This window comes from Melanerpes formicivorus, unplaced genomic scaffold (genome assembly GCF_026170545.1).
Source record: "Melanerpes formicivorus ecotype bairdi unplaced genomic scaffold, bMelFor1.0.p_v2 SCAF_113, whole genome shotgun sequence".
NCBI lineage: Eukaryota > Metazoa > Chordata > Aves > Piciformes > Picidae > Melanerpes > Melanerpes formicivorus.
In genome coordinates this window covers 1089285-1108202 of record NW_027142465.1, presented here as the reverse complement: position 1 = coordinate 1108202, position 18918 = coordinate 1089285, and the positions used below count along the sequence as shown (strand labels likewise).

Here is an 18918-nt window from a genome sequence, read left to right as displayed (position 1 = left end):
CCAGGCCAAGCCTTACCCCAGCACTGCCAGGGCATGACCAACCCCTGGCCCTCAGCGCCACACCTGCAAGGCTCTGAAACCCCTCCAGGGATGGGGACTCCACCACTGCCCTGGGCAGCCTGGGCCAGGCCTTGACAACCCTCAAGGGGAAGAAATTGTTCCTCATGGCCAACCTAAACCTCCCCTGGGGCAACTTGAGGCTCTTCCTCCAGGCTGAGCAACCCCAGCTCCCTCAGCTGCTCCCCACCAGCCCTGTTCTCCAGACCCTTCCCCAGCTTTGTTGCCCTTCTCTGGACCTGCTCCAGCCTCTCAATGTCCTTCAGGAAGTGAGGGATCCAAAACTGAAGCCAGTAGTTAAGGTGCAGCCTCATCAGTGCCCAGTACAGGCACAGGATCACTTCTGCTGGCTACACCATTGCTGATCCAGGCCAGGATGCTGTTGGCCTTGGTCACCTGGGTACACACACTGGCTTGTCTGCCAGTGCCAACTGCCAGCCTGCACCCCCAGGTTCTTTTCCACCAGGCACTTCCCAGCTGCTCTGCCCAGGCCTGGAGCATTCACAGGGTTGCTGTTAGCACTGGTTGGACTCAACGACCGTAAAGGTCTTTATGATCAAAACAATTCCATGACTGTAAAGTGCAGGACTCAGCACCTGGCCTTGTTGAACCTCATCCCATTGACCTCAGCCAACAGAGGGCCCTCCTGCCCTCCAGCAGATCAACTGCCTAAACACGAGCCAGCAGTGTGCCCAGGGAGCCAAGAAGGCTAAGGGCATCCTGGCCCGCAGCAGGAAGAGTGTGGCCAGCAGGAGCAGGGAAGTCCTTGTGCCCCTGGACTCTGCATTGGTTAGGCCACACCTTGAGTCCTGTGTCCAGTTCTGGGCTCCTCAGTTTAGGAAGGACATTGAGAGACTTGAAGGTGTCCAGAGAAGGGCAACAAGGCTGGGGAGAGGCCTTGAGCACAGCCCTGTGAGGAGAGGCTGAGGGAGCTGGGGTTGTTTAGCCTGGAGAAGAGGAGGCTCAGGGGTGACCTGATTGCTCTCTACAACTACCTGAAAGGTGGTTGAAGCCAGGAAGAGGTTGGTCTTTTCTCCCAGGCAAGCAGCACCAGAACAAGAGGACACAGTCTCAAGCTGTGCTAGGGGAGGTTTAGACTCGAGGTGAGGAGAAAATTCTTCACCGAGTCATTCGTCATTGGGATGTGCTGCCCAGGGAGGTGGTGGAGTCCCCATCCCTGGAGGTGTTCCAGAGGGGATTGGATGTGGCACTTGGAGCCATGGTTTAGTCATGAGGTCTGTGGTGACAGGTTGGATTCTATGATCTTTGAGGTCTCTTCCAACCTTAGTTATACTGTGAGACTGTAACACTCAGTCTGGCATCACCTGCAAGCAACCATCAACAACCACCAAGGCCAGGAGCCCTTTGCTTCCACCACCGTTCCCACACCTTAACCAGCTGGCTGTGTCCCATCAGGACCCACCCCCTCTGCCTTCAGCCCACAGCATTCCCCCATGCAGCCCACAGCAGCCTTGCAGTTGATGTCCCCATTTCTGTACCTTGTACTTCTGCCTCAGCTCCTCGGTGTCTTCTTTCTCCACCTCCAGCACACGCCTCCGCTCGGTGGCATCTTCGGCGTAGTCAAGCTTGGTACATTAAAAGGGGGGGGAAAGAAAAGCAGCAGAGATGTGATTTGTCCCCTCAACACCCTGCACTGCTCAGCCTGCCAGAGCCTGCAGTTTGAAGGAGGTGAGCTTTGAAGCAGCAGCTTTGCTCCCTGCACTTGCTTGTCCCTGCTCTGCCACCCCCCGGTGCAGCCCCCAGGCAGTGTGGTTTGTTAGGCCTCCGAGGTGGAGGCTCTCGCAGGCCTGGCCCTGGCCAGCAGCCACCGCAGCAAAATGGCAAAGCCCAGGAGCTCCAGATTCACAGGACCATGGAAAGGGCTGGGTTGGAAGAGACCCTGAAGATCATCCAGTTCCAACCTAGTTGCCATGCACGGGCAAGGACAGCTCCGCCCAGCCCAGCTTGCTCAAGGCCTCATCCAGCCTGGCCTTGAACACCTCCAGGCAGGAGGCAGCCACAGCCCCCCTGGGCAGCCTGTGCCAGTGGCTCCCCAGCCTCACTCTAAATGATTCCTTCCTAATCTCCAGTCTCCATCTCCCCTTTTCCAGCTCAAAGCCACTGCCCCTCACCCTGTCACTACAAATCCTTGGCCAAAGTCCCTCCCTAGCTCTCCTTCAGCTCCCTTCAGGTACTGGGAAGCTGCTCTGAGGTCTCCCTGGAGCCTTTTCTCTCCACGCTGAACAGCCCCAACTCTCCCAGCCTGTCCCCACAGATAGCACCCAGAGCTTAACAGTGTGTGTGTGTGTGTGCTGTGAGGGGAGCTCTCTGACTTGTGTGGATGCAGGAGGAAGCTTTTCTTTACCTTTGAAGCACAAGCTGTGAATTTCTCCCCTACCACCTCCCCGAGAGCCATGCAAGGGGCGTCAGGGCGCAGGGCTCAGCCGCTTACCTCCATCTCCATCCGCCCCATGCCCATGACATCGTACTTGACGACGATAGGGATGGGATCTGTCCTCCCTGTAAGAGGAACACACACAGGGGTGGTCAGCAGGCCGGCTCCTCACCCCAGCTCGCTTGACACATTGGGTTTGGGTGGTTAGAGATCTTGCCTTGGAGTGCAGAGACCAGAAAGCTACAGTGAACCAAACACGAGCCATTCTCACAGCTTACAGACAAACCTGCTGCTCAGCTCCAGGCTGCTCCCAGCCCCACCTTCCCTCCCCTCCCCCCCCCAGCGCTGCCAAATGGTCACTTTCTGAACATTAACTGGTGACAGGCAACCTTCTCCTGGTTAATGTTCAAGTCCTAGGGGAGGGCTGGCAACAAAGCAAACCCTCCCCCTCCCCCCCCCACCCCCGTGCTTCCACCTGAGGCAATGCAGACTCCTCAGCTCCTGCTCCAGAAGCTCTTCAATACATTTCCCCTGCCCTACCCCCATTAAGAAATCCATTAGGACTTTTCCTGGCAGAGCTGGGGAGGTCTCCCCTCCCACACCAAGTTTTGCCCCACTCCAAGGGTGGGTAAAGCTGGCAGAGGAGCCAAACTTCTCCCCCCAACCCCTGTAACCCCTCAACCCCAAATCGACCACGGAGGGCAGGCGGCGGAGCAGCTGCTCCCCCCCTCCAGGCTCCCAAGCTGGCTGCTCAAGCACTGGTTGTGCCACTGGTAAGCTGTGAAAAGGACTTGGTAGCGAAGAAAATTGACTTGGAACTAATCAAACTAGGCTGGAGATTGTTTTGTATTTGTTTGAAAGTAAAAAAAAACAAAGGGAAAAAAAAAGGAGAGGAAAACCAAAACAAACCAACCCCCCCAAAAAAAAAACAACAACCCCCATCTTTAATCCACTCATAACCAGCCAAACAAAGCAAAATGGGGCAGACAAGCACTTTACTACCACAGCTTTTGAAGGGAGGGAGGGAAAGGGGGGAGGGGGGGTGTTGGTATTGTTTTCATTCTGATTTGGTTTGGTTACATCACAACTGGCTCTGGGTTGTGATGTAAGGCTCCCCCCCCCCCCCCCCCCCCCCCCCCCCACGAGAAAGTACTTACCTGCCCTGGAGGGGGGTGGGGGGGGGACCTTGAGTGAGAGAACAGAGTGTTTACTGCCCTCGGTATTGCTCTGGGGTGGGGGTAAACAACTGCTCTGCTGTACACACGGACACAGCTCTTATACCTTTGGGCTAAAAGGCCTCCAAAGCTTTGCATCAGGCCAAAGGTCTTCCCCCTGCCGGCCACAGGCAGGACAGGACCGAGGCTTTCAAAGGGCCTCCAAAACATCCCTCTGGGCACCGAGGCTCTTCTGCTAGAGCTCTGCTGTGAGAGACAGGCAGAGCGCTCGGGCCCCGCAGCGGCCTCAGAGGGAAGCTGCTCAGATCAGATTTGTCTGTCTTGAACTCTTCAAGGCCAGAAGTAGGTTTTGGCTTCCAGAAACAAATCCACTCCCTTCGCCAGAGCCTCACAGAACGGTTTGGGCTGGAAGGGACCTCCAAAGGTCATCCAGCCCAAGCCCCTGCAGTGAGGTTGGGCGAATCACCAAGCCAGTTCCACCTAAGCCATCAATTCCATGTCACTGATCATCACTTGATTTAGATGCCCACACATTTGAGGGGCAGGAACCCACCAAAATCAGCTCTCCCCTTGATCCACAGCAGCTTTGCCTTTGGTTTGGGGCGAAGTGCTGTGGGTCTGGAAGCTCTTCTCTTACGCCCAAAGGTATAAGAAGGGAAGCAGTGACTGCAAGGTTTAGCAAAAGGACCAAATCAAAGACAGGTTATCAAAATGACCTCCTAAGTGCAGTGTCACTGGCACAACGACTCAGCCAGGGATTTACTGCTCGGGGGGGGACTCAAATGGATTGGGGGGCAGCAAGGGCCAACAATTCAGCATTGTTCTTTTTGCCTGTTTTCCTTTAATTCTTTTTCTTTCATTTTTAAGCTTTTGTAATTTATCTTTTCTCTTCAGTTTACTTTTTTAAAGCTCTCCTCTCCTCTCCTCTCTCCCCTTCCCAAGCTCTCCTCTCCTCTCCTCTCCTCTCTCCCCTTCCCAAGCTCTCCTCTCCTCTCCTCTCTCCCCTTCCCAAGCTCTCCTCTCCTCCCTCCCCTTCCCAAGCTCTCCTCTCCTCCCTCCCCTTCCCAAGCTCTCCTCTCCTCCCTCCCCTTCCCAAGCTTTTTTGGTTTTTTTTCCCCCAAAACTTTGTTTTCAAATACTGTCTTTCTTTCCTTATATTTTTTAGTCTTTTTCCCCCAAAGCCTTTTTTTTCAAAGCCTTTTTTTGTTTTTATTAAAGTTTCCTTGCCCCTTCCCCCCTCCTGCCTTGCCTTGCCCCTTCCCCCCTCCTGCCTTGCCTTGCCCCTTCCCCCCTCCTGCCTTGCCTTGCCCTTCCCCCTTCCTTCCTTTCCTTGCCTTGCCCTTCCCCCTTCCTTCCTTGCCTTGCCCTTTCCCCCTTCCTTCCTTGCCTTGCCCTTCCCCCTTCCTTGCCTTGCCCTTCCCCCTTCCTTCCTTGCCTTGCCCTTCCCCCTTCCTTCCTTGCCTTGCCCTTCCCCCTTCCTTCCTTGCCTTGCCTTGCCCTTCCCCCTTCCTTCCTTGCCTTGCCTTGCCCTTCCCCCTTCCTGCCTTGCCTTGCCTTGCCCTTCCCCCTTCCTGCCTTGCCTTGCCTTGCCCTTCCCCCTTCCTTCCTTTCCTTGCCTTGCCCTTCCCCCTTCCTTCCTTTCCTTGCCTTGCCCTTCCCCCTTCCTTCCTTTCCTTGCCTTGCCCTTCCCCCTTCCTTCCTTTCCTTGCCTTGCCCTTCCCCCTTCCTTCCTTTCCTTGCCTTGCCCTTCCCCCTTCCTTCCTTTCCTTGCCTTGCCCTTTCCCCCTTCCTTGCCTTGCCCTTCCCCCTTCCTTCCTTTCCTTGCCTTGCCCTTTCCCCCCTTCCTTGCCTTGCCCTTCCCCCCTTTCTTGCCTTGCCCTTCCCCCTTCCTTCCTTTCCTTGCCTTGCCCTTCCCCCTTCCTTCCTTTCCTTGCCTTGCCCTTTCCCCCTTCCTTTCCTTGCCCTTTCCCCCTTCCTTTCCTTGCCCTTTCCCCCTTCCCCCTTCCTTCCCTTCCCCCTTCCCCCTTCCTTCCCTTGCCCTTTCCCCCTTCCCCCTTCCTTCCCTTGCCCTTTCCCCCTTCCTTCCCTTGCCCTTTCCCCCTTCCTTCCCTTGCCCTTTCCCCCTTCCCCCTTCCTTCCCTTGCCCTTTCCCCCCTCCTTCCCTTGCCCTTTCTTCCTTCCCTTGCCCTTTCCCCCTTCCTTCCCTTGCCCTTTCCCCCTTCCCCCTTCCTTCCCTTGCCCTTTCCCCCTTCCTTCCCTTGCCCTTTCCCCCTTCCCCCTTCCTTCCCTTGCCCTTTCCCTTTCTTGTTTTTTTTCCAAGCTTTTCTTTTCCAAAGCTTTTCTTTGTTTTTTCCCCCAACTTTTTTTCCCCCAAATACTCTTTTTCTTTTCCTTCTATTTTTCCCTCTTTTTTTCCCCCCAAAGCTTTTCTCCTTTCCTTTTCATATCTTTCTTTTTATTTCCCCCAAAGCTATTCTTTTTTGTTGTTTCTTTTTTTTTCCCCAACCTTTTTCTTTCCCCCTTCTCTTTTTTCTCTCTCTTTATTCTCTTTTTCCCCCTTTTTTTTCCTCTTTTTTTTTTTTTCCCCTGCCTTTTAAAATTGTTTTTTCCTTTCGTTTTTGTTTTTGGGGGGGTGGTGTCTCTCCACCACCAGAGCCCCTCCAAAGCTGCCTCATTGCCCTGGCAAACCCCTGTGTACAGAACAATGCATCGGATGCTTTTGCCTCCTAAGGCAGTCAAAGGTTTTGGGTTGGGAGAGTTTGGGGTGGGGTTTTTTTTGGGTTGAGAGGGGAGGTTTTGGGTGGGGAGGGAAGGCTTTGGTGAGGGTTTTTGGGTTGGGAGGGAAGGGTTTGGGTGAGGGTTTTTGGGTTGAGAGGGAAGGGTTCGGGTGAGGGTTTTTGGGTTGAGAAGGAAGGTTTTGGGTGGGGGATTTTGGGTCAGGAGGGAAGGTTTGGGGTGAGGGTTTTTGGGTCAGGAGGGAAGAGTTTGGGGTGAGGGTTTTTGGGTCAGGAGGGAAGAGTTTGGGGTGAGGGTTTTTGGGTCAGGAGGGAAGAGTTTGGGTTGAGAGGGAAGGTTTTGGGTGAGGGATTTTGGTTAAGAGGGAAGGTTTTGGGTGAGGGTTTTTGGTTAAGAGGGAAGGTTTTGGGTGGGGAGGGAAGGTTTTGGGTGAGGGTTTTTGGGTCAGGAGGGAAGAGTTTGGGTTGAGAGGGAAGGTTTTGGGTGAGGGATTTTGGTTAAGAGGGAAGGTTTTGGGTGAGGGATTTTGGTTAAGAGGGAAGGTTTTGGGTGAGGGATTTTGGTTAAGAGGGAAGGTTTTGGGTGAGGGATTTTGGTTAAGAGGGAAGGTTTTGGGTGGGGAGGGAAGGTTTGGGGTGAGGGTTTTTGGGTCAGGAGGGAAGAGTTTGGGTTGAGAGGGAAGGTTTTGGGTGAGGGATTTTGGTTAAGAGGGAAGGTTTTGGGTGAGGGATTTTGGTTAAGAGGGAAGGTTTTGGGTGAGGGATTTTGGTTAAGAGGGAAGGTTTTGGGTGAGGGATTTTGGTTAAGAGGGAAGGTTTTGGGTGAGGGTTTTTGGTTAAGAGGGAAGGTTTTGGGTGGGGAGGGAAGGTTTGGGGTGAGGGTTTTGGGGTCAGGAGGGAAGGTTTTGGGTGAGGGTTTTTGGGTCAGGAGGGAAGATTTTGGGTGAGGGTTTTGGGGTCAGGAGGGAAGGTTTGGGGTGAGGGTTTTAGGGTCAGGAGGGAAGGTTTTGGGTGAGGGTTTTTGGGGTCAGGAGGGAAGGTTTGGGGCGGGGAGGGAAGGCTTTGGTGAGGGTTTTTGGGTCAAGAGGGAAGGTTTTTGGTGGGGGTTTTTGGGTCAGGAGGGAAGCTTTTGGGTGGGGGATTTTGGCTCAAGAGGGAAGATTTTTGGTGGGGTTTTGGGTTAGGAGGGAGGCTTTTGGCTGCTTTTTTTTGGTTCAAAAGGAACACCTAGAGGGAAATTGCAGTAGCAAGTGCAAGTGCCCATTGTGTTGGGGGGAGAGAGGCAAAGGGGGGTGGGGAGAGGAGGAGGAGGAGGAGGAGGGAGGGTAAAAATAACAAGCTAACAACAAAAATAAAATAATCAAGGTTGGACAGTATTAGAAATTGACATTGAAACTGATTTTGGCAGTTCTAACACAAACAGAAACGATCCCTTCTTAGCCATACCCTTGAAATGAACGAGGATCAGACAAGTGTGCAGAAAGAAAGGAAAAAGGGAAGGGGGAGGGGAGGGGAGGGGAGGATAAAGAAAAAAATAATGAAGAAAGACCAAGCAGAAGGATGATGGCTACAACAGAGAAAGTAAGCCTAACATATTGGTGCACTGATGACAAAAGGAAGTATAATTCAGTCTGAAAATAAAAAATTACCACTGCTAAGTTTACCATCACCACAACAAGTCCAGGATCATAACGCTGTAAAAAAGAAACACCATTTGTTAGGCAGAAACCATCCGGGGCAGAAACAGGCCGTTTGCAGAAGGCAGGGAGGATGGGTTAAAGAAAAAGAAGCCAAACAAGGAGGTTTCTTCCTCACCCCCCTCCTCCTCCTCCTCCTCCACCCCATCACCATGCTTTGGGTTGTTGGTTTTGGTTTTTTGCCCTGTGGAATCAGGGAGAGGGAAGTTGGTGTGGGGTTGTTCTTTGTGCTCGGAGATGGGAGGGTTTGGGAAAGGGTTGAGCTGCTGGGGATGAGCCAGGTATGCAGGCAGCTTGCAAAGGAGAGCAGTTGGGATCTGAAGGTAGTCAGAGATACCTGCAAACACAGCTCCCCTTGACCCCAGGCAAGAGGAGAACACTCAGTGTGACAAGGGATGCACTCAGTGTGACAAGGGATGCCTTTGTCTCGGACTCAACCGTCGCGGCCTGAGGAACGGAACACCGCGGCGGCTGCCCGGAGCGACGGCCAGCACCGAGCACTCTGAGCTCCTAACACAGCTCCGGGCAGCAATGCCCAGCCCCAGCCCTGCCACCAGGGCTCCAGCTGGGGCAGCAGGACCCACTGCTGGCCACCAGGCTGGGCATCAGGCCGAGAGGACTTCACTCTGTGTCCTAGGAAAGCCGCTGCAGCAGAGGGAAAGGGAAAGGAGCAGGCTCGGTGCTGCCAAAGGGCCACCTCTCCCCCATGGGCTGCCAAGTGGGCTGGAGAACAGCCAAAGGGGGAAAAGGGACTTTGGAAGTTAAGCTCTTTAAGTTCTCCCTTCAAAGAACTTCCTCAAGACCATTTATTCCAGCCCTGCTGTGGGCTCTCTCTCTCCCAGCACGCAGCATGGGGCTGGGACGCTGTGGGGCTGGCAGGTTTCGGGCCGCTGCTGACCCTTCCTGGATGCACTGAGACACTCCAAAGGCAAAAGCTAAGCCTTGAGGGAAGGGCCAGAATTCCCAGGCTTTGTGCCACTATGCAGGGCAGCAGGCACTGCCCCCTGACCCTCCCTGTACAGCAAATCATGCAGAACACAGAGCTGTAGCCATGTCCCTCCACCCCAGTAAACAGATTCTCCTCCTGAGCCAGGTCACAAACGTTCCTTCCCTGACTGCTCACAGGCTACAGAGCCCAAACAAGAGAGGGTTAGTGCTTAAAAGACTTCCACAAAGGAGCAAACCTCTTGTGGAGAGGACCAAGCATAAACCCCCATGAGGATGGGGAAAGCAAACAGCTTGCACAGGAGTCACACCTTAGCAAAGCCAAATCTCTTCAGGGAAGTTACAGTTTCCTGCTTCAGCAATGAGAGGAGATTGCAGAACTCACCACATCCACTTGGTTTGCTTTCCTCTGCCCACAGAGCCAAGCAAAAGCCTTTCTCCTAGCTCATGAAAAACTGGTCACCTCCCAGCACTCCCCAACAGCCACCCCTGCTCCTAGTGCCCCACATCTGCCTGGAGTCCTGCCTGCAGCAGGGAGCAGGCAGCAGCTCGCTGGGCAGGTGTGGTGGGTTGAAAGGCTGACCCTTCCCTGCTTTGCTTCTCCAAACCCACTCCCTTCTGAGGCACAAAGTCCCTGGGGAGGAGAAAAGAGCAGCTCCAGCAATGAACAAATGTCAGGAGCAGCTAATCCCAGGGCTCTGGGGTTTGGTGTGCTGCACACGGAGGAAGGCTGCTCGGCAGCTGCCAGGTGCATGCTCCAGCTCCCCACAAGGTTCTTCAGGCCAGGATGCTCCACCAGCTGGCCCTGCCCTCTGAGCCTGGCTGGGAACACTTGGTGCTGTCAACACCGCTGATGGCTTTATCTCTTTCCATAAACAGTCCAACCAGAACAAAAACCACCACAGTTCTGCACTGACAATGTGCAGACAGAGAACCCCTCCCTCCAGCAGCAGCAGGCGCCGCAATTGATTCATAGGTTGGTTTGGGTTGCAAGGGACTTGAAAGCTCATCCAGTTCCAACATCCCCTGCCATGGGCAGGGACACCTCCCACCAGCACAGCTTGCTCAAGGCCTCATCCAGCCTGGCCTTGATCATCTCCAGGGAGAACACAGCCACAGTTCCCTGGGCAACCTGTGCCAGATTCTCCCCACCCTCACTCTCAACAATTCCTTCCTCATCTCCAGTCTCAGTCTCTCCTCTCCCAGCTCAAAGTCACTGTTCCTCATCCTGGAACTCCCAGCCCTTGGCAAAAGTCACAGCATCACCAAGGTTGGAAGAGACCTCAGAGATCATCAAGTCCAACCTGGCACCACAGACCTCATGACTGAACCATGGCTCCAAGTGCCACATCCAAGCCTCTCTTGAACACCTTCAGGGATGGGGACTCCACCACCTCCCTGGGCAGCACATCCCAATGATAAATGACTCTCTCTGGGAAGAACTTTCTCCTCACCTCCAGCCTAAACCTCCCCGGGCACAGCTTGAGACTGTGTCCTCTTGTTCTGCTGCTGCTGGCCTAGAAGAAGAGCCCAACCCCCACCTGGCTCCAGCCTCCCTGCAGGGAGTTGCAGAGAGCAAGAAGGTCTCCCCTGAGCCTCCTCTTCTGCAGGCTAAGCAACCCCAGTTCCCTCAGCCTCTCCTCCCAGGGCTGTGCTCCAGACCCCTCCCCAGCTTTCTTGCCCTTCTCTGGACACCTTCCAGCAGCTTCAACCTCTTTCCTAACCTGAGGAGCCCAGAACTGGACACAGGACTCAAGGTACTCAAGTCCTTCCCCAGCTCTCCTGCAGCCCCCTTCAGGGACTGGAAAGCTGCTCTAAGATCTCCCTGGAGCCTTCTCTTCCCCAGGTTGAACAGTCCCAATTCTCCCAGCCTGTCCCCCACAGGGCACAAGATGTTCCTGAAGGTCTAATGGCAGAGAAAGATCAGGATGCTCCCACTGAGAGAGAGATGCAGCCCCAAAAGCCTCTGCTCCCACAGCTCAATCTCAGTGCATCACTTCTGCAGAGCATGTGGGCACCAGAGGGGTGGCAGAGCAGCCTTGATGCTGCTTGTGGTGTCAACACCTTCACAGAGATTCCTCCCAGGTACAACTTGGTGGGCTGCAATCCCTGCCTGATTGCTGTCACACTGCTGACAGGGAGAGAACTGCATCAACCAGGAGTCTCAGGAAGACACAGACAGCAGGATGTGATCTCCCTCAGCCCAAGGGACTTGTTCACCATCCTTGTGCCACAACCAAAACCAGAGCTGCTGTTGAGAGGAGCTCCAGGAGGTCTGAATGGCTCTTGGAAAGGGCAGCTACAGCAGGGGTTAGACACAGCTGTGAGAAGGCAGCACTGGACAGCTTCTTCATCACATCCCCAGATCTGCTCTCATGGATTAGAGATTCACAGAGTGCATCAGGTTGGAAGGGACCCTCAAAGGTCATCTTGTCCAAATGCCCTCAGCTCCCCAGGGACACCTCCAACCAGAGCAGGCTGCCCAGGGCCACATCAAGTCTGGCCTTGAATGTCTCCAGGACAGGGCCTCAACCACATCCCTCGGCAGCCTGTTCCAGTGTTCTACCACCCTCATTGTGCAGAACTTCCTCCTCATGTCCAATCTCAATCTCCCCTACTCCAGTTTCAAACCACTACCCCTCACCCTATCACTTCCAGCCCTTCTATAAAGTCCCACCCCAGCTCTCCTTTGGCCCCTTCACATATTGAAGGTCACCCTGGAGCCTTCTTTCTTCCAGGCTGAACAGCCCCAACTCTCTCCCAGCCTGTCCCCACAAGAGAGGTGCTCCAGCCCTCTGATCAGTTTTGAGGCCCCACTGCAGGAGCCTGAAGCCAGGAACCAACACCCCCAGCACCACAGGGCACAGGCAGCAGCCAGCTCCAGCGTCTCTGGGTGAGATCAGGAGTCGCTGTGGTCACAGATGAGCTTCATTGTCACACAGCAGGGCTCCCCAACCTCTCACATAGAATAGAATAGACCAGGTTGGAAGAGACCTTCAAGATCATCAAGTCCAACCTATCATCCAACACCACCTAATCAACTAACCCATGGCACCAAGCTCCCTGTCAAGTCTCCTCCTGAACACCTCCAGGGATGGGGACTCCACCACCTCCCCAGGCAGCACATCCCAATGGGCAATCACTCTCTGTGTAAAACTTCCTCCTAACCTCCAGCCTGAACCTCCCCTGGCACAGCTTGAGACTGTGTCCTCTTGTTCTGGTGCTGCTTGCCTGGGAGAAGAGACCAACCCCCACCTGGCTACAGCCTCCCTGCAGGCAGTTGCAGAGAGCAAGAAGGTCTCCCCTGAGCCTCCTCTTCTGCAGGCTAAGCAACCCCAGCTCCCTCAGCCTCTCCTCCCAGGGCTGTGCTCCAGACCCCTCCCCAGCTTTCTTGCCCTTCTCTGGACACCTTCCAGCAGCTCAACCTCTTTCCTAAACTGAGGAGCCCAGAACTGGACACAGGACTCAAGGTGTGGCCTCAGCAGTGCTGAGCACAGGGGCAGAATGACCTCCCTGCTCCTGCTGGCCACACTCTTCCTGCTGCAGGCCAGGATGCCCTTGGCCTTCTTGGCTGCCTGGGCACACTGCTGGCTCATGTTCAGCCTGCCATCAACCAGCACCCCCAGGTCCCTCTCTGCCTGGCTGCTCTCAGCCACTCTGCCCCCAGCCTGCAGCACTGCCTGGGGTTGCTGTGGCCAATGTGCAGAACCTGGCACTTGGCTGTGTTCAATCTCCTGCCCTTGGCCTCTGCCCATCTGCCCAGCCTGTCCAGGTCCCTCTGCAGAGCCTCTCTACCCTCCAGCAGATCAACTCCTGCCCCCAGCTTGGTGTCAGCTGCACATTTACTGCTGATGGACTCAATGCCCTCATCCAGATCATCAATGAAGATGTTAAAGAGCACAGGGCCCAGCACTGCTCCCTGGGGCACACCACTGGTGCCTGGCTGCCAGCTGGCTGTGGCACCATTCACCACCACTCTCTGGGCTCAGCCTCCAGCCAGTTCCTAACCCAGCTCAGAGAGCTGCTGTCCCAGCCAGGGGCTGACAGCTTGGCCAGGAGTTTGCTGTGGGGGACGGTGTCAAAGGCCTTGCTGAAGTCCTTCCTACCACATCTCAACAGCCCCACAGCTGTCCTGTTGAAAACCCCAGACTCCTCATCCAGTCCCTCCAAAAGGGGGAGGAGGAGACTGACTAAGTTCTGGCGTGCTGCGTGATGCTCCTTGCTGGCTGGCAGTGACATTCTGCTCTCCAGCTCGCTCTGACTGCTGCAAGGAGCAGGCAGACAAACAAGGCTGACCTTTTATCTTGGTCTCCTTTGGGATCTGGATGTGTGAGCTCAGCCTGTTGATGTCAGATTGCTGGAAGGGGTCATGACCAATCAGATTCAAGTGAAGCCAGGAATGCCTGTCATCCTCAGTGACAGGCATCAAAGACCCAGTGAAGGGAAACCACTTTCCAGGCACCTAGAAACTGTGCTGTGAGCTTCATCCTTACTGAGCAGGAGAGAAGAGCCAAGCAACAGGCAAGTTACAAACACCCCAACTGGATGGAAAGCTTCAAGAAAAGAGCTCAGAACTCCTTTAGCACACAAGCCAAAGGTGACACCTGCAGAAAAAACCAAGCAGAGCTCCCTGAGCTTCTGCAAGGGAAAGCACCTCATGGAGCCTGGGTCAGATTGAGGCTAGGGATTAGGAAGAAATTCTTTAGAGTGAGGCTGGGGAGACTCTGGAAGAGGCTGCCCAGGCAGGCTGTGGATGTCCCCTCCCTGGAGGTGTTCAAGGCCAGGCTGGATGAGGCCTGGGGCAGCCTGGGCTGGTGGAAGGTGTCCCTGCCCATGGCAGGGGATTAGAACTAGATGACCTTCAGGGCACTTCCCAGCCCAAAGCACTCTGTGGATCCCTCACCCAAATGATGATGAACAGCACTGATGAACACAGGAGATGTCAGGGCAAGGACAGAAACCTTGCTTGCTCTGGAATGACAGCAGAGAGAAGAGCTGCTGGTTTACTTTATCTCAGGAAGCAGAGAGAGGGCTGAAGGGTCCTGTCTGATTTGTGCAGGGCCATGCTTGGTCACTTCCCACACACTCCTCTTCCACAGCTTCATGAAGTTGCTTTAGCCTTACCCAAAGGGCAGTGAGGCTGACACTAAGCCAAGGCTGTCTCTGTCACAACACACAGATGTGGCTGCAGGAGGAATGGTTTCACTGACTGCACACACCCAAGGAACCCAAAAACCTCCCCCCTACCACTCAAAGGAAGGATCCTGCACATTCAAAAGCAAACAAGGGGCAAGTTGCTGTCCCCAGAGGAGGGGGAACAAGTGGTGTCCCTCAGGGGTCTGTACTGGGACCAGTGCTGATCAATCTCTTCATCAATCACAGTCTCACAGTATCACTAAGGTTGGAAGAGACCTCGAGGATCATCGAGTCCAACCTGTCCCCACAGACCTCATGACTAAACCATGGCACCAAGTGCCACATCCAATCCCCTCTGGAACACCTCCAGGGATGGGGACTCCACCACCTCCCTGGGCAGCACATCCCAGTGGCCAATTCCTCTCTCTGGGAAGAACTTTCTCCTCACCTCCTGCCTAAACCTCCCCTGGCACAGCTTGAGACTGTGTCCTCTTGTTCTGCTGCTGCTTGCCTGGCAGAGGAGACCAACCCCCACCTGGCTCCAACCTCCCTGCAGGGAGTTGCAGAGAGCAAGAAGGTCTCCCCTGAGCCTCCTCTTCTGCAGGCTAAGCAACCCCAGCTCCCTCAGCCTCTCCTCCCAGGGCTGTGCTCCAGACCCCTCCCCAGCTTTCTTGCCCTTCTCTGGACACCTTCCAGCAGCTCAACCTCTTTCCTAACCTGAGGAGCCCAGAGCTGGACACAGGACTCCAGGTGTGGCCTCAGCAGTGCTGAGCACAGGGCACAAGGACTTCCCTGCTCCTGCTGGCCACACTCTTCCTGCTGCAGGCCAGGATGCCCTTGGCCTTCTTGGCCCCCTGGGCACACTGCTGGCTCATGTTCAGCCAGCTGTCAATCAGCACCCCCAGGTCCCTCTCTGTTTGGCAGCTCTCAGCCACTCTGACCCCAGCCTGTAGCTCTGCCTGGGGTTGTTGTGGCCAAAGTGCAGCCCCTGGCACTTGGACTTGTTCAATGTCATTCCATTGGCCTCTGCCCATCTGCCCAGTTGGTCAAGGTCCCTCTGCAGAGCCCTTCTGCCCTCTCACTGACCAACATCTGCTCCTAACTTGGTGTCATCTGCAAACTTGCTAATGACTGACTCCATCCCCTCACCCACATCATCAATGAAGATGTTAAAGAGCACAGGGCCCAGCACTGATCCCTGGGGCACACCACTGGGGCCTGGCTGCCAGCTGGCTGTGGCACCATTCACCACCACTCTCTGGGCTCAGCCTCCAGCCAGTTCCTAGGATGCTACAGGGTGCCCCCAATCACTGCCTGTAGCATTGATGCCTGGTATCTTCATCAATGCTACAGCCAGGGAGATTGGGGCATGCTCAGCAAGTGTGCAGCTGACACCAAGCTGAGTGGAGTGGTTGATAAGACTGAGGGATGGGATCCATCCAGAGGGACCTGGAGAGGTGGCATGAGGAGAACCTCTTGAGGTTCAAGAAGGCAAAGTGCAAGGTCCTGCAGCTGGGTTGGGGCAACTCTTGGTATCAATCCAGGCTGGGGGATGATGAGATTGAGAGCAGCCCTGCAGAGAAGGACTTGGGAGTGCTGGTGGGGGAGAAGCTGGACAGGAGCCAGCAGTGGGCACTGGCAGCCTGGGGGTAGGCCGCCGAGGGCAGCATCCAAAGCAGCATGGCCAGAGATGGAGAGAGGGAATGAGATGGTAAGAGCCTGGACAGCTTGATCTAGTGTTGGAGGTGTCCTGCAGGGGGTTGGACAAGCTGACCTTTGAGGGTCCCTTACACCCCAGGGCAGTCTGTCAGCCTGCAGAGCTCGCTGCAGGCCTGGGGCCTGGCTCTCAGCGCGGCCGTGAAGCGCTGCTGGCGCAGTGTGGCGAGGGCAGGCTCTCACAGCCACGCTGCTGTTTCAAAGCTCACATGAAAGCCTTGGGCTGCTGAACTCCTGCAGTGATGGATGGTGCAAACACAAGTGTGGAAAGCCTGCTCCATGCCAGACCTCAGGTTCCCCATGAGGATGTGCTAAGATACAAGGAGATAAGGTCGTGTTCACATCCTTGCCTCGGCTACCCCTGCCAAGCCCTTCCATCCTCCCGGAACCAAGGCACTGTTCAGCTTCTCTTATCTTTCTCTGCCATATTTTCTTGTGTTTCATCCAAAGCTTCTCTCAGAGGCTCATTGTTCCCTGCGCTCAAGGCCTGACAAACATCCACACTCTGCCTGCCTTCAGGAGACCAAAGGAGGGAACCAATGGAAAACTCTATTCATGTGCTCACCACTTGGTGACCTGGTGACAGAGCTCAGCGTGCTGGGAGGTGTCCAGGGAAGGGCCACAAGGAGGAGCAGGGGGCTGGAGCTCCTCTCCTATGAGGACAAGCTGAGAGAGTTGGGGTTGTGCAGGCTGGAGAGGAGAAGGCTCCCAGGAGACCTCCTTGTGGCCTTCCAGGATCTGCAGGGGGCTGCAAGAAAGCTGGGGAGGGACTTTTGAGGGTGTCAGGGAGGGACAGGACTGGGGGGCATGGAGCAAAACTAGAAGTGGGGAGATGGAGATTGGCTGTGAGGAAGAAGTTGTTCCCCAGGAGGGTGGTGAGAGCCTGGCAGAGGCTGTCCAGGGAGATGGTGGAAGCCTCCTGCCTAGAGGTGTTTGCAGCCAGGCTGGAGGTGGCTGTGAGCAACCTGCTGTGGTGTGAGGTGTCCCTGCCCATGGCAGGGGGTTGGGACTGGCTGAGCCTTGAGGTCCTTCCCAACCCTGACAATTCTGGGATTCTATCTTCTCCCCAACCTTTGCTTCCCACAAAGAGCCAACTTCCTTCTCTGGGATGCACTGGCTGCATCCTCAGGCAGGCAGAGCCTGGAAGGAAGCCTGGCTGTAGCCTCCCACTGCTCTCCTCTTCCAGCCCTGGCAGTGAGGGGTTGGCATCCCCAGAGCAGCTCCGACCATGGTGTAGTGTGGCTGGGCACAGCATGGTCCTGGCTCTCTGCAGCCCTGATGGAGCTGAGGGCTCCACAAGAAGATCACCTCCAGACAGTTCTATGATCTGCAATCAAACCCTGAGCTTATTTCTGCAGTTCAAGCCCTGAGCTTACTTCCCCACCCCGCAGCTCCCTTGCCCTGCTGGCCACACTTCTCCTGCTGCAGCCCAGGCTCTGCTTGGCTTTCTGGGCTGCAAGTGCACACTGAGAGCTCCTGCTGAGCTTCTCCTCCCCCAGCACCCCCAAGGCTCTCTCCTCAGGGCTGCTTTCCAGCCAGTCCCTGCCCAGCCTGCATTTGTGCCTGGGGTTGCCTCCAGCCAGCTGCAGGACCCTGCCCTTGCTCTTGTTGAACCTCCTGAGGTTGGCTTGTGCCCACCTCTCCAGCCTGCCCAGCTCCCTCTGGATGGATCCCTTCCCTCCAGCTGTCTGCTGCCCCACACAGCTTGGTGTCATCAGCAACCCTGCTGAGGCTGCACTCAGTGCCACTCTCCATGGCACCCACAGGGATGTTGGACAAGCCTGGGCCCAGGGCTGATCCCTGAGGGACTCCTCTTGTCCCTGGCCTCCCCTGGGACAGTAGTGGCAGAGTGATTCTTGCTGCCCCTCATCTCAGTCAGGAGCATTCTCACTGCCACAGGATGGCTTCCTGCCACAGCCGCAGCATCGCTCCTCACCTGCCAGCTCTCCTCTCCACACACAGCTCCCAGCAGCTCTGGCAGACAGCTCTGCCTTCCCATTCTACTCATCCTTTACACCAAGAAGGAAAACAAGAGCTTGTCTGAACAGATTTAGTGAAGAAGGTGCCAAGTAAGACCTGCATGGTAGTGGAAGGGGGGGGGGGGGGGGGGGGGCAGGGGGGAGCAGGGACTATATTTATCCTCCCTGCATTTGCAAGTCAGAGCAGAGCTCCACTCAGGCCTTTAAAATAGCAAACCAGGCACCAAAAGCAGAGTTTGGTGGAGGGCCTGAATTCCAGCACTTTCTACCAAACTGGCTCTGACTGATTTTGCTGCCTTGATAGCTCATTCAGACAATCATGGAATAGAATAGAATAAACCAGGTTGGAAGAGACCTTCAAGATCATCAAGTCCAACCTATCATCCAACACCACCTAAACAACTAACCCATGGCACCAAGCACCCCAGCAAGTCTCCTCCTGAACACCTCCAGGGATGGGGACTCCACCACCTCCCTGGGCAGCACATTCCAATGGGCAATCTCTCTCTCTGTGTAGAACTTCCTCCTGACCTCCAGCCTAAACCTCCCCTGATGCAGCCTGAGACTGTGTCCTCTTGTTCTGCTGCTGATTGCCTGGCAGAAGAGACCAACCTCTGCCTGGCTCCAACCTCCCTGCAGGGAGTTGCAGAGAGCAAGAAGGTCTCCCCTGAGCCTCCTCTTCCCCAGGCTAAGCAACCCCAGCTCCCTCAGCCTCTCCTCATAGGGCTGTGTTCCAGACCCCTCCCCAGCTTTCTTGCCCTTCTCTGGACACCTTCCAGCAGCTCAACCTCCTTCCTAACCTGAGGAGCCCAGAACTGGACACAGCACTCAAGGTGTGGCCTAACCAGTGCAGTGTACAGGGGCAGAATGACCTCCCTGCTCCTGCTGGCCACACTCTTCCTGATGCAGGCCAGGATGCCATTGGCCCTCCTGGCTGCCTGGGCACACTGCAGGCTCATGTTCAGCCTACCATCAACCAGCACCCCCAGGTCCCTCTCTGCCTGGCTGCTCTCAGCCACTCTGCCCCCAGCCTGTAGCACTGCCTGGGGTTGCTGTGGCCAATGTGCAGCCCCTGGCACTTGG

General features: G+C 55.4%; 1 protein-coding gene across 6 annotated transcripts in view; it reads right to left on the bottom strand.

Annotated features, from left to right (window-relative positions):
• Nucleotides 1-18918, bottom strand: part of GPATCH8 (G-patch domain containing 8) — a 117644-nt gene that overhangs the window by 38255 nt on the left and 60471 nt on the right. For 4 of the 6 annotated variants that reach the window (XM_068167142.1, XM_068167143.1, XM_068167144.1 and 1 more), the window contains 2 exons: nucleotides 2510-2577; nucleotides 1557-1643 (listed from right to left, as the gene is read on the bottom strand). In XM_068167142.1, coding sequence (XP_068023243.1) covers nucleotides 1557-1643; nucleotides 2510-2577 — 155 coding nt within the window. Of the gene's footprint in view, nucleotides 1-1556; nucleotides 1644-2509; nucleotides 2578-8011; nucleotides 8057-18918 lie in introns of all 6 variants that reach the window. The other 2 variants (XM_068167147.1, XM_068167146.1) reach the window with 1 other exon arrangement.